The sequence below is a fragment of the Vipera berus genome (genome assembly GCF_964194415.1).
Source record: "Vipera berus genome assembly, chromosome: 3".
Classification (NCBI taxonomy): Eukaryota; Metazoa; Chordata; class Lepidosauria; order Squamata; family Viperidae; genus Vipera; species Vipera berus.
In genome coordinates, this window is record NC_138204.1 from 108,355,952 (window position 1) to 108,371,356 (window position 15,405).

At 40.6% G+C, this 15,405-nt stretch overlaps 1 protein-coding gene across 1 annotated transcript in view; it reads right to left on the bottom strand.

The window, feature by feature from the left end:
• LAMC1 (laminin subunit gamma 1) overlaps positions 1–15,405 on the bottom strand; it is a 136,903-nt gene that overhangs the window by 42,247 nt on the left and 79,251 nt on the right. The window contains exons 4-8 of the mRNA XM_081323230.1: positions 14,112–14,278; positions 8,049–8,237; positions 2,686–2,803; positions 2,397–2,495; positions 1,597–1,733 (exon numbers count right to left, since the gene is read on the bottom strand). Of these exons, the coding sequence (XP_081179356.1) occupies positions 1,597–1,733; positions 2,397–2,495; positions 2,686–2,803; positions 8,049–8,237; positions 14,112–14,278 (710 nt within the window). The remainder of the gene's footprint in view (positions 1–1,596; positions 1,734–2,396; positions 2,496–2,685; positions 2,804–8,048; positions 8,238–14,111; positions 14,279–15,405) is intronic.

Below are 15,405 nucleotides of genomic sequence, written 5' to 3' on the forward strand. Positions count from 1 at the left end.
TTAATGGAAGCAGAGGCAGCCAAGATCACATGGTGACATATGAAGGATAAGGAATAGGAGAAAAAAGTTTTAAAAATATATATATTTAATGCTTTACTAATTACATTAAGGCTGTTGACTATGCAAATCACAACAAATTAGGGATGGTTCAGGGGATAGCAGGCCACCTCATCTGCTATTGAAGAATTGGTTACTTGACCAGGAAGGAATCATTAGAATGAAATATGGAATGGTTAAATAGTTCCACATTGATAAAAAGAGTGTGCCAAGGTTGCTTATTGTCAGCCTTGTTTATTTAACTTGTACAGAGAATATATTATGAGAAATATTTGACTAGGAGAAACAGACAACAGAATTAAAATTGCTGGGATAAACATCTATATATCCTTTTAATAGCTGAAAGTGAGGAGGATCCAACTAAACTCTTGCTGAAGAGGAAAGAAAAAAACAAAGCTAGTCTACTGTTCAATTTTAACCAAAAATACACACACACACACACACACACACACACACACACACCCTCAGATGATGTTAATGGGCAATGCTAATAACCAAATGGATATAGGCAGAAAAGAAGCTGAAGTAATAAGCAGATCTGAACTCACAGGCTCAGAAATTCAAAGGAATTGTGACTGTAACCATAAAAGAAAGACAAGCGCTTTCAGAGAAAGGTTTTGACAGAATTAGACATCATATGATTGAAGTGTAAAGACACCACACGGACAACAAGGGTAAATATTGTGAAGGCTCCAGTTTCCCTAGTTGTAACCGTGGCTGTGAAAGGTGGACCAGCATGAAGGGAGAGTGAAGAAAAACAGATTTCCTGAACTGGAGCATTGATCTGGAGGAAAATTTTGAGAATACCTTGGATTGAAAAAAGAACAAATCACTCAATATTAGCGGAAATAAAACTAGACTGTTCAATAAAAAAATGAATAATAAAGCTAAGTTTAAATAGTTTAGAAATATAATGTGAAAGTAAGAGTCCCTGGATAAGATTCCAATGCTTGGAAAAATGAAAGACAATTAGAAAAATATGGCAAAAGAAGATGGTTACATAAACATAGCCTTAAAAGAATTCAAACAAGCATTGCTAACAGTCCTGATGAACTGAATAACTGAAAAACAACAACAAAACTTGCTATTATACTTTGATTTTTAAAAGGTTCTGGAATTGCAAAGATTAAAAAAAAACTATTCTTGGCCATACAACAGACAACTCTGAGCCAAGCTACGAAGCAACTGAAGCTGAAAGTTAGAAGTTGTACAATACAATTGATTACATAGCACCTACTTAAAAGATTATAGCTTGTTACGGCATAATTACATGTTTCATTCTCCTAATTTCTTAACAAACTGACTTTATTTAAAATTAGCATAGGCAAGTTAATTTGATCTAACGTCTATTTTATTTTATTAATTTCAAGTGTATCTTAGTTTTTATTACTGGAAGACGAAGTATATTATATCATGTTATATTTTGAATGCACATGAATTCTTCTGCTGAAAATAAAATAAATTGATGAATGGGTTCAAAGTATTATGGCTTACAGGGCATGATAATCTAATCCAAGGAAAACTGAAGTTTAAACTTACCTGTTTGGAAGGTGGAGGTAATTTTGGAGGTACTGTATCCAATAGCATTGGTACAAACAGAGGAATGTCCAAAACAGAAACAGGGAATACATCCCCTAGGATTGTCAGAATCCAGATTAAAAAAGCCAGGCTTACATCTAAAAGTAAAAGAAAACACTGAAATCCATAACCTGTCTTTTCTGCTTTTGCATTCATATATTTAGGAAAGACTTTAAGCTGGGCTAAAAGCCATATCTATAATACATTATGCACACCAGTGACAGAATTTCACGCTAAAATGTTATAGCATTCCCCTTCATTTAAAATCACAGCCAGCATCCTGAGAAAATGCTGTGAGATGAAAATAAAAGAAGGCAGAATTTACACTGACAATTCTGACCACTAAACAAAAGGAGCTTTGAGTATAGAGATTTACCTACAATGAGCATATCTTTGTGTTGACTATATCTATGCACTGAAGGAAGGCATTTCTACAGATATGCTCACGTACAGGGAAGGCTAATGACCTGAATCTGTCACAATCAACTGAATCCACTTTATGTTTTCTACAACAGTATTATCATATTATGGCAATGCTAGTACTTTCTATAGCAAATCCTACTGCTACAAAAGTCTTTTTTTTTCAGAAACAGACACATAGTTCTGAATGGGCTGCACTTCTGCAAGTTGGATAGCAAAAATCTAGGCAGGCGGACTGGAATACGGCATATCTGCCAAGAGTCACTTCCCCAATAATAGTAGGGAGGATACAAGAACACAATCAGTTCAGCACTTGATTCCACATACTGACATTGTTTTACCTTTCACAGTTGAACCCTTCCACGTTGTCCTTACAAGTGCAACGCCCTGTTTCTACATTGCACTCATCTGTGCTGCCAGCTGGATTGCAAGAGCAGCGTCTGAACAAGAAGAAAGAAGACTAGTTGGAACACTGGAAAGAATGAAGAAACCACATTTCAAGAGGCTGGAACCAGAGATGTGCAAATGTTCTAACATGGATTGCTTGATCCTCTAATAGAAGAGTTTGCACACATCTAGACACAAGTCTCTCCATCTTCACCTTTACTTATAGGATCAGGTCACGTTTACCTGCATCCAGCCTCTGTAAGAGAATGGAAGCCAGGCTGACATCTATCACACTTGTCACCCATTACACCAAGTTTACAACTGCAGCGTCCATAATTGTCACACTGTGTGCTGAGGGAGCCTGTGAAAACAAAACAAGTACACTTAGAAGTCCTTTCCCACAAAAATCCATTTTTAGTTTTCTCTTAATAATTCCTTTTGCAAAATTTAGAAAGGAAAAGCTTTTCCAGCTACAGTTATTTTTATTTATTTTTAAATAAATTCATTTCAAAAACAATTTTACCTGGAAAAAATGAGGGAGGGAGGGAAGGAAGGAAGGGTGAATTTCTGATATTGTACTTTTAAAATAATTTTGTAAGAATGTAGTAATGTTGAATAATTTCCTCAATTTCCACAAAATCTCGGCATTGCCACTAGTAATATGTAGTAGTTTGAATACATTATCTCCAGTATAATCTAGAAAGAGTTTGGTTAATGTAGTGCATTTTAGAGAACAGCACCATTTAAGAATAATTTATAAATTATGCAAATAATCTGAAATACAAATTCAGATGAAATACATAAAACTGATTCACAGAGTGCGGTAGAAACTGGATTGCAAACTTGCTGAATGACAAAATCAGTTGCTACTGTGGGGCAATTTTTATTGCACTTCTTCTTTAATTATGCTGCTCTCTTGCTTCCCATCTTACTCTTCATTTCCCCACAATGACCCATTACTTGGGATTAATCTCCATTTTACTATTATCATTTGATGACAACTGCATAATAAGCTGAAAGAGAGTTGGAGGGGACTAGAGAGCGTTTGGAGATCCAGTCGATCCGAGTCTGACCGAGCACAGTTAAGATCTTTCACTAGATCTTATCTTGTGGAAATGGAGGTGGGGAAGCATACTTACTTTGCCACCCTCATTTCGTCCGCAGATAATTGCCCGGCCGCCCTGTTTAGGGTAACCGGCTCCCTTTTAAATCAAGGGACAGGAGAAGATCCCTTGCGGGGACGGGCTAAGGAGTTTAGTCAGCGGCTCGGGAGGTTACACGAGGCTGGTTCCAGGCAGTGATCAATGCTTCTTTGAGTGAGAGGTGCTTCCCTGCCACTTTGAAGGAGGCGGTGGTGAGGCCCCTCCTCAAGAAACCTGCTCTGGACCCAGCTATTTTAAATAATTTTTGTCCTGTCTCCAACCTTTGCTTTCTTGCGAAGGTTGTTGAGAGCGTGGTGGCACAGCAGCTTTCGTTGGTCCTAGAGGAAACTGAGTATCTGGATCCGTACCAATTGGGTTTCAGGCCTGGGTACAGCACGGAGACGGCATTGGTCACGCTGGTGGATGATCTCTGGCGGGCTCGGGATAGGGGTTATTCCTCTGTCCTGGTCCTATTAGATCTCTCAGCGACTTTTGATACCATCGACCATGGTATCTTGCTGCGACGTCTCCGGGGGTTGGGAGTGGGAGGCACTGTTCTACGGTGGTTTTCCTCCTACCTCTTGGGCCGTTCGCAGACGGTGTTGGCAGGAGGACAGAGGTCAACCCCGAGGCCCCTTGATTGTGAGGTGCCTCAGGGGTCGGTCCTCTCTCCCCTCCTGTTCAACATCTATATGAAGCCACTGGGTGAGATCATATGTGGTTTCGGAGTGAGGTATCATCAATATGCTGATGATACCCAGCTTTTCATCTCCACTCCGAACCAACCCAGTGATGCCCTCGACGTGATGTCCCGTTGCCTGGAAGCGGTAAGAATCTGGATGGGGAAGAACAGGCTCCAACTCAACCCAGCCAAGACCAAGTGGCTCCACGTATCGGCATCTCGTGTTGTCCAAGATTTACCATCTTTGGTTATGGGGGGAGAGGTGTTGCCTCCCGTTGATAGGGCGCGCAACTTAGGCATCCTCCTGGATGCACGACTCAATTTAGAACATCATATAGGAGTCATGGCCAGGGGGGCATTTGCCCAGGTTCGCCTGGTGCGCCAGTTGCGCCCCTATCTGGACCGAGATGCCTTACGTACAGTCACTCATGCACTCGTCACCTCCCGTATAGATTACTGCAACGCTCTCTACATGGGGCTGCCCTTGAAGACCACCCGGAGGCTTCAGCTGGTGGAGAATGCGGCCGCGTGGGTTGTGATGGGAGCATCCTGATACTCCCATATTACACCCCTCCTGCGTGGGCTGCATTGGTTGCCAGTTGCCCTTCGGGTGAGGTTCAAGGTGCTGGTTCTTACCTATAAAGCCCTACATGGCTTAGGCCTGGGATATTTACAGGACCATCTGCTGCCAGGAATGACTTCCCATCGCCCTGTGCGCTCACTCAGGGCGCCGTCGGCCAGACAATGTCGGCTGGCAACCCCCAGGGCGAGGGCCTTCTCTGTTGGGGCGCCTGCCCTCTGGAATCAGCTCCCCCGAGAACTTCGGATGGCCCCAGATCTCCGGTCCTTTCATCGTGACCTAAAGACATACCTTTTCTAACTGGCCGACCTGGACTGAAGATGGGGGTTTTAATTTTGTTTTAATTTTTATTGGTTTTTAGTGGGGCTTTGTAAATTTAATCTCTTTTAATATTTGTATTTATTGTGTTATTGTTGTTTTATTGTTGTTAGCCGCCCTGAGTCCTTCGGGAGATAGGGCAGCATATAAGTCCCATAATTAAATTAAATTAAATTAAATTGCACCCAATCACTTGCCCAACTGTGGAGTATGTATTTGAGGAAGTTTGTAAGATAATTTGGGATCCAGCAGGAGGAATCTGACGCTGAATAGGAGACACAAATCTCCCCTTTCTTACTTAGCAAGAGGCTGCAAATTGTAAAATATACCACTTTTGGATTATGTAATTCAATGCACAAAAGAAATGTCACAAGGAAGTAAAGTCCAGATGTACATAGATTAAGTTGCAAAAAAATAATTCTCAGTGGAATCTGATTTTTTAAAAAAACAAACATGAGGAAATCTGATTTTAAAAAATCAATTAGGGCTTCTACTGGTTTGGAAGAGAACAAACAAATTTTTAAACACTCAGTTCGGGTTTTATATTCATTCATGTCTTACTGGTGACTTGATTCAGGGCAAAGGATCCAATAACTACGTTCAAGAATTCTGTGTCATGACAAGTTCCAATGATTTACTTAGTGGCAAAGATACCTTTTCCCTGACCAAATAAATCAGGGGTGTCAAACTGCTGGCCCGCAGGCCAGTTGCATCATACGGAGGCCACGCCTACCCCAGCTCCAGCAATGCAAAGTCGCCATTCGTTGCAACCTGTCAGGTGATGCGGCAAGTTTGACACCCGTGAAATAGATGAAGCAACTCTTGGTGATTTTATTCTGCATTTGTGCATTTCTACTTGTGGTTTTCATTCAGAGTTGATTGATAAACTGGGGAGATGTCAGCTGTGAGTCTCCTGTTTGGAATTCATTTCATTACATCTGAGCCATAATCAAACCTTTTAGAGAGATACTGTCTCTAAAAGATATCAATTTCTGAAACTGATTCAGTAGTCAACAGATAGGATTTCTAGATATCTGAATGAAATGGAGGAACTATTTCCCCATATCTAAAATAGCGTGAGTTCTGTTGTTTCCTATTATTAACTTAAGTCAATTATTTCAACTCTTTAAGCTAATTTACAATGCAAATATATCCAAGTGGAATGCATTCAACTGTTTATTTTGCTTTTCAAGTACAGAAAATATCAATACTTTAGAGTCCTCATCTTTGACATTCTTAGATCACTAGGATTCCTAATCAACGTAGCTGAAATTATTGCTGTATTGAAATTATGGGAACTGCTATCCCAACATTTTTTGAGAGTGTTAATTTGGGCAAAGAGAAACTAACTCCTGATTTTTAAAGATGTCTTTAATTCATTTTTAGGGATTTTTTTCCAAACAGAATCAACCCCCAGAATTTAAACAAAAGGGAGTTATTTAGCTTATTGAAGCCTTTAGCATATACAATCAACATACTTCTTTCTAGTCTATAATTATTTAGAAATAATTACTTAGATAAAAATATTATCTTAAATTAACCCCAAATACACACTGATTGCCTGTGTGCCATGAAATTTATTAAAGGGTTTTACTAAGGTTTGTAAATTATTCGTGAATGCATGATAAAACATGATAACTCTACATTGATGCTGCGCTATTTATACTTGAAACAAAATCAAAACAATTTGCATCAGCCTGTATTTGGAGATCTCAGCTTGATACAGTAAATGATTTTTAAATTAAAAATTTTTTAAATTGGATGTCTTGACTGAGAGTACGTATAACTTATTTGAAGCTTTCAGTCACTTATCTAGATCCCATATTAATGTCCAAATGCAAACGTCCGCACATCATGCTTATCAGAGCGATTAAGATAGACATTGAGGACACACCTGGATATTTGAAGCCCAAAGGATCATTTAACTTCAAACTACAGGTAGTCCTTTCTTAGCAACCATTCGTTTAGCAACTCCTTGAAGTTACATTGGCACTGAAAAAAGTAACTTACAATTGGTCCTTGCACTTATGTCTTTCACAGCATCCCCATGATCATATGATTGTGATTTGGGCCTTTGACAATCACTGCACATTTATAATAATCGCAATGTCCCATGTTCATATAATCACCATCTGTGTCCTTCCAGCAAGCAAAGTCAATGTGGAAGCCAGTAGGAATTTGCAAGTCATGGTCAGATGATACTGTCGCATAACAGTGTAACTGCCATCACTAACCGGGATGGTCACGTGGTGTTTTTTGCTTCATTACTGTTTTGCTTAGCAACAGAATTGATGGTCCCAATTAAGGTCATAAAGCGAGGCCTATCTGTAGTGCTTTCAGCTTTCTCCCCAATTACCAAAACTTGGCCATGTTTTCCTCACATTTTGAATTAGAAAACCCATGAAAACTCCAGCAAAATTCTCCAAATAAACTTAAAATAGTTCTAAAGTAACAAGATTCACCTCTTACCCCTACCAGGTCTAATATAGCCTTGACTACTTTGCATTAATGTTGAGTTCGATGTAGCCTTTGGCTGTAGGGGGGAAAAAATAAAATGTGACCTAAAGCCATCCAAAGTTATCCATCCCTAATTGAGATCCTAAAACTAAGCCCTAAATTTAGACCTTTGTAGTGTAGTTTTTCAACTTGCAGATACTCTTTCCCATATACTTGCCATTCTGGCCATAGCACCTTGCTTTCCACTTTAATGCAGTTTACCAAGATCTCCAATCGCATACATTATGATTTAATGCAAACCTTTTTCTATTATACGACTCCAGTACTTGTAAACCTGGAAGTGTGCTAAGAATGTCGTTTCAATACTATGGAAAATATTATTATAGAATAAGTGAAAATGCAGAAAACCAGTATCCTTAACCCTTACCCACAGGACTGCAGTTACATGGCAAGCAATCCGCCTCACTCCCCAGGCGGTAGAAGTTCTCCCGACATCTCTCACAATTAGGTCCATCAGTGTTACCAAAACAGCCTGTGCAGTGTCCACCATGACCGGTGGATCGGTACAGCTCAGGATCAAAGTAACACTCCTGTGATCGTCCATTGCAGCTACAGCCTGTGTGTAGGAGAGCACAAAACCAGGTTAGTTTAAAAGGCTGTGAGGCGTGTGTGCACAGGGGGTTAAAATTCTTTTCCAAACTGTCAACTTAACATTGCAACATTGCTGACAGATCTGGGAACTCAAGTTCTCTTAAAATAAGAGTTAAGGCAATTAGAATGCCCCCAAAATTAAAAGTGACAGGCAGAGGGTGGACAACTAAATTATTACTACCTATTTGTGGTGACAGAATCATTTTTTCTTCAATGAAATCTCTATTTTTATCATGTTGAAAACATGAATCACTTCTTTCATTCCCCTTTAGAGGCTGCTTTTAAAGAAATAAAATAAAACAACATTACTGTGGTTTCTCTTTTTCTACTTCACAGGGATACCACAAGTACCACAGAAAGACAGTATCAGTGATACTCCTGGATTAGACAGTTCAAGCTCTGACTACAGCAGAAGACCTTAAATTGGATTTAAATGAGAAAGATAAAAAAACCTAGGTCAAATATTACCAACTTCCAGATGTGTTGGACTTTAATTCTCATAATTTATTTCCCATTCATTCAAAGCCAGAATGGCCTTTGGTTATACTACTTTGAATTAAGAAACACAGAAGGGCCAGGATGATTGGATTCCTTGCTACACCCTCCCAGTATGAAAAACAAAAAAATTAGTAGAGCTTTTTCTTTCATAACTCAAGTTAATTTCTCCCAAATCTTGAGTGCAAATCAAGATATGAGAATCTGTACTGAAGATGCTTCAATGGAAAACTCTGAACTCCTCCTGTGCATGGGTTCTTTACTAAACCTTGGCTTACAAGCAGAAAATGGTCCATGTGATCAATTTGTACATCTGTATAATTGGGAATACAGAATAAAATCATGGCCTAAGAGAATAATGGAGTTTAGGCTGCCAATCCACTAATTCTAAATAGTGGTCTCTTCTTTCCAGCTAAGTAGATAAGGAATAAAACTACTTGGGGTGGGGGTGGGGGTGGGTGGATTTGTATTCTGTAATGTGAAATATGGTGCAACTGCACTGTTTCCACTTGACATGGTTGACTTGATTACACACTACAAAGTAACTAGCACACCGACTGAATGTTGGGCTTGGGAGATGTTGCTGAAGTTTCCACCGGACTGTCTTCCCAGCTGTGCTACAGTTTCTACCCTTCCCACAGCCCTCCCACACAGTTACTCTGCTCTCTGGCATGCAAACTTCAGGGAAAGATAACAATGAGACCAGACTCCCCCCAGCTGCATCCTGTGAGAAAAAATATATGTGCTTCTGCTTTTTTTAGTATAGACAGATGTAACTGCTCATGTCTAGGATGTGAAGCAGAACAAGAGCCATTAACCACCATTGGCTTTATTAAGTTTTCAGCTGAAGTCACAGATTTACATGGACGAATTCATTCTGAAAATATTCTTTTAATTTCACCAAGCTTTAGTATTGAATTTTCAAACCTGTGGATTAGGCTGCACTTCTCTCAACAAGAAAAAAAGTATGATATAGTTTCAAAAAACAAATTACTCTGGAGTTTACTTACTTCAATGTAGATAGTAATTTCAACCCATGGTCAATAGGTGTGCAACAGCAGCATACAAAGCATGCCATGGATAAATGCTGGTATTCTAGGCTAAAAGCTATGGCATTAACTTCCCAAGCCCCATTCCATGTCTGGTTGGCCAAAGAAAGTGCTATATATTAAGCTATCACCAGGCTCATTCTATAATTCTCAGGAGGATACCTATCCATTACACATAAAGGCTCATTGCTCTAGATCAGGGGTGTCAAACTGCTGGCCCACAGGCTGACCACTCACCCCATTGCCGGCAATGGAAAAAAAAGTCATGATATGTCACAACATGTCATGTGACGTTGCGAGTTTGACACCCCTGCTCTAGATCAGAGGTTATCAAAAGTCGTGAAACTATGATTTGTTACTTAAAGGATTTAGCCTAACAATGCAATTTATCTTGAAGGTCTTTTGTTGAAAATTATTTGTGGATTATATTTATACCTATTTTTGAGCAAGAGAGAAACCTGAAGCACTATTTTTGGGGGAAACTTAAAATATTCTCTTAACTCTTTCTGGGACCTGCTCCCTACTTTCTAGCCTGTGTTTGGCAAGGGAGTGACAAAAAGCTCCAATGGTGAGCATCTTACAACTGCAAAAGATAATCTGGATCAGGGTGAATACAGATAGTCCTCAACTTATAACCATTTGTTTAGTGACCATTCAAAATTACAACAGCACTGAAAAAAGTAACTTATGATAGTTTTTCATACTTATAACTGTTGCAGCATCTTTATGGTTGTCTGATCAAAATTCAAGTACTTGGCAGCTGGCAGGTATTTATAACAGTTGCATTGTCCTGGGGCACAGGTCGGCAACCCGCAGCTCTGGAGCTGCCATTTGCAGAGAGAGACAGAGACAGAGAGAGGCACTTGCGCTTCCTCTCTTCCCCCCCCCCTCTCTCTCTCTCTCTCTCTGTGTGTGTGTGTGTGTGTGTGTGTGTGTGTGTGTGTGTGTGTGTAAAAAAGAGAGTGGTCTTATGCTGTTCTCCAACAAGCTAGGCGGGGCTCCTGCCTTTGCTGCATCTCCACAGGAAGTAGGAAGCAGCAGAAAGCAGCATATCTCTCTCTCTCTCTCTCTCTCCCCCTCCCTCCCTCCCCCTCTCCCCTCCTCTCTCTCCCTCTCTCCTATCTTCTGCTCACCTGGCAAGCTGGCTTCACGCTGTTCTCCGACAAGCTGACAAGCTTATTAGGCGGGGCTCCTGCCTTTGCTGCGTCTCCACAGGAAGTAGGAAGCAGCAGAAAGCAGCATATCTCTCTCTCTCTCTCTCTCTCTCTCTCTCTCTCTCCCTCCCTCCCTCCCTCCCTCCCCCTCTCCCCTCCTCTCTCTCCCTCTCTCCGATCTTCTGCTCACCTGGCAAGCTGGCTTCACGCTGTTCTCCGACAAGCTGACAAGCTTATTAGGCGGGGCTCCTGCCTTTGCTGTGTCTCTGCAGGAAGTAGAAAGCAGCAGAAAGCAGCATATCTCTCTCTCTCTCTCTCTCTCTCTCTCTCTCTCTCTCTCACACACACACACACACACACACACACACACACACACACACACTGAGTGGGGGAAGAGGACTGGCAGACCAAGGGCAGGAGAGCCAGCCCAATAAGAATGTGTGTCAGCTTGTCGGAGAACAGTGTGAAGCCAGCTTGCCAGGTGAGCAGAAGATCGGAGAGAGGGAAAGAGAGGGGGGGGAGTGGGGGAGAGAGGAAGGGAGGGAGGGAGAGAGAGAGAGAGAGAGAGAGAGAGAGAGAGAGAGAGAAACTCATGCACAGTAGCCTCTATTTCTTTTTAATTAAACTCTTCAATCAAGGGCCCTCCTGCACACACGTAAGTTTTGCTTTTCTCTGGGAAATGGGTCCAAGTGGCTCTTTGAGTGTTTAAGGTTGCCGACCCCTGTCCTAGGGTCATGTGATCCCCATCTGCAACCTTCCCAGCTGGTTTCTGACAAACAAAGTCAATGGAGAAGTCAGATTCACTTAACAACTGGAAAATTCACTTAACAACTGCCATTATTCGCTTAACTGTGGCAACAAGGGTTGTAAAGTGGGACAAAACTCACTGAACAACTGTCTTGCTTTTAACAACAGAAATGTTGTGCTCACTTGTGGTCAAAAATTGAGGTTTACCTGTATTATAATTTGGTTTAGCAGAAAAACTATCTCTTTTTCCTCCATATCACTGTCACAGATGCTGAACTAGAGAACAGATGTTGAATTAAGTTATTTTCAGCTCACTGAGCAGTTTTTTGGAAGTAACTAAGAGGAGTAGACTGTTCCCAAGATCTCAGAAACTGATGCTACTACTACATGCTAAATCACAGTCCTTGGTCTAAGAAATCTTCATTGCCTCGAGCTCAGATCCTGAGTTACAGGAAATACAGATCTGTGGTCCAGGAAAGCAGCCCTCTCCTAAATATTCCTTTCCTACCTTGCCTCATGTCCTTACACCATTCAACTGATTTTTTTTTCTTGCTGCTTTGTCCAATTGCTTATACAGCAAGAAAAAGCTTTACCTGTCATTGCCAGATTCCATAAGTTGTGCTCTATTCTATGGAGAAGTAGAGCTTAAAACAGGACTGTTTTTATAGCATGCAGTTCTCACCAAAAATACAATATTCTTTATCTGAGCTTCAACCAAAATGCTAAAAAAAAGATTCTAAATTGTATGTGTTTTCAATGTTTACGGGCCAAAAGAAATCTTTGCAGATCAAAATCAAAACCAAAGCAGAAAGACAGAACTGTATGTCAGCAACTAAGTGAAAGAAGTCACTTTGTTAAGTGCTTTTATTTCTTGTTTTGAAGTTTTTTTCCTACAAGTAGATCAGAAATTTCGTTCCTAATGAAGTTATGAAGAAAAAAAGGGATATTTGCCAGAAGATATACTGATACTGTCACCTTATAACAGATGTTCAGGTGTCATTATGTCACTACTCAGCTATATACTTACAACAAAGTATTGTAAGCCAGCTCTGCAATTCTTTTTGTTACCACCAGGTTTCTAAGAATATTAGAATATTGGCCGATTAATTTTAAAAAAAAACCAGTCACTTGAACCTCTTTGGTTGTGGTGAAAATTGTAGGTTTCAGAGCTAATTTTAACATGGACAAATCACTCAACCTACCCTGTGACTGTAAACTGATTTTCTAGCAATCAACTGTTGTCAATCAAACAATCATATTTTTGGGGGGAATCAGCATTTTACTTTCTTATCAACACTTTGTGAGGTGCAAATTAGAATCCATTTCTCAGATCACTTTATTTTCTATACTTATTTCTTTTAATATATATGTTGTTATTTGTGTGTTTGACACAATTCTGCAGAAATTCCAAAAACAATGGAGTTTTTCAGCTTTGAGAAAACCATTACCACTGTTACCTTTCAGCCAAAGAGTTTATGATGTCTTTAAAGTTCATGGATGTGAACAAGGGCACCTTATGAAGGGGGGGTCATAAATGCCAAGATGGTGGGTTTGACTGTGTGATCAAAGGCTGTGTGCGACAAACAATCAGGGCTTTGATCATACAGTTGTATTTCTCATTTTGACTCTTTTGACTCTCCACACTGTGGACATCCTGGATGGAGATAATATTTACAGAAGCCTTAGAAGCTGCAGAGATTTCAAAATACAATTTCAAGTAATCAAGAAACAAGGTTCAAACACATTTCATGGCATCTTGATACTTTTTAGTATTATTAGCATCAACAGAATATAAGAAAAAATTGAGGACCAGCTGTTTATCTGCTGTATTTGAATACTTCCCTATTCTTGAGATTTTTTAAAAAAATCTGGGTCATTTTATCTATTTATTTTGGCACACTGAACAATGTGTTCAGTTACAGATAGTTGAACCCAGAAGACCATACTAAATCAAAATATATCAAGTTGAACCCAGAAGACCATACTAAATCAAAATATATCAAGGAGAACTGCACTTTTATTTCACAAGTTAGATTTGCCAAAAATAAACAGAGAGAACAAACAAGTAGTAGGTTAATGTGATCTAGTTTTAAGATACCAACAGGAACATTACCTAACTTTCTGCAATTCCCAAGACATTTTTATCACACACAAAGAGATAACATGAACAAAGACATGTAGGATAAAGTTAAAAATATGCTATGCTTCTGCACTGATACAGAATAGCCAAGGCAGGAAGTACTACAACTTGCCAAGAGGAAAAAGGAAGAAAACTTATTGAAGGCACTTAAAATTGGCTACCACTCCCTTGATAGTAGGAAGTGGTGAAATAATTTGGCAGAAAGGTTTGTGATAAAACCATATTATTTAAAAACAACCCCAATATACACTTACGCAAACATTCATTGGCACTCTCAGCTGTTGCTCTTCGCCAAGGCCGGTCATTGTAGAAAGGAAGGCATTTCTCACAGTCAACCCCAAAGGTATTGTGTTTGCAATTGCAAGCAAGCTTTCCATATTCATTCTTCACACACTCGCTTGCATGGCCATTACATTTGCATCTATAAGGCAAAAACAGGTTTTAGGAAAACTATATACAGTCTGTCCTCCAGCAGTCTAGTCTTCCCACATAAGCAAAGACTGACTCATTATCAGAGAGATTGCAGGACTTGAATGTTCCCACCAGAAGAGAGATCTTGCTACAGTGCAAGCTTCTTAATAAAAAGGACTGAGAGCATAAGCTCAGTTTTGTCAATGATTGCCCATACCAAACCAAGATTGCAATTAAAAAAATACCAAGTTTTTGACATCTCCAATTTAAAAATGTGGTTTAATAATGTGACTGTCATAAGGTGCATTTAAAAATTCCACCATGCTGGTCTCCCAAAGTTCCTATCTGGATCCAAATTACCACACCTGTCCTCCTTTTACAACTGCAGATGATTTTTTCCCAGCAAGCCAAGAGATGGACAAAGACCAATTCTGCTTCAGAATACAAGCTGCAACCACAGCTTACATCTTTAGCCAAATTTGCTGTTTTTTTGCACTTCATCCTTAAAAATAAGGGCTATCTGTTGAAGTTGGCAGCTATTCAGAGATATATATTGACTAAAAGTTTAAAATCTAGTTCTCTGGTGAAGAGCCTATGGCACATGTGCCACAGGTGGCACGCAAAGCCGTCCCTGTGTTCATGTGCGCCATCACCCCAGAGGGAGGCAGGGCCGGGCTGCTCCCCTCCCCCTCTCCACGTGCGCCAGTGCTTTCGCTTTCCTTCTCTGCACCGGGAGTCAGGGAGCAGCTGCAAGAATTGGCGGGGAGAGGTGAGAAGCCAGAAGCAGTGCTGAGAAAGAGGTGTCAAGACGAGCTCAAGGGCCAGGGAGGGAATGGGGGAAAAAGATCGCTCTTGTCACGATCACCCTTCTGCTGGCCACTGGGAAGCCTGGTGGCATGGTTTGGCATGGCTACACTGAAAAACTCCAGCGCCCCGGACTTGCAAGTGAGTTTTGGTGCTCCCCAGGCGGCAGTGGCAGGGCGATCTGTGTGGGGGGTGGGGGAGAAATGGCAGTGGCAGCACAATGATCTGTGCGGGGGGGAAACGGGCGGCAGGGCAATCCGTGCGGGGAGGAAACAGTGGCAGCAGCAGGGCACTCTGTGCGGCAGCTCGGCCAGGGCTCGCGGAACCGTCCGC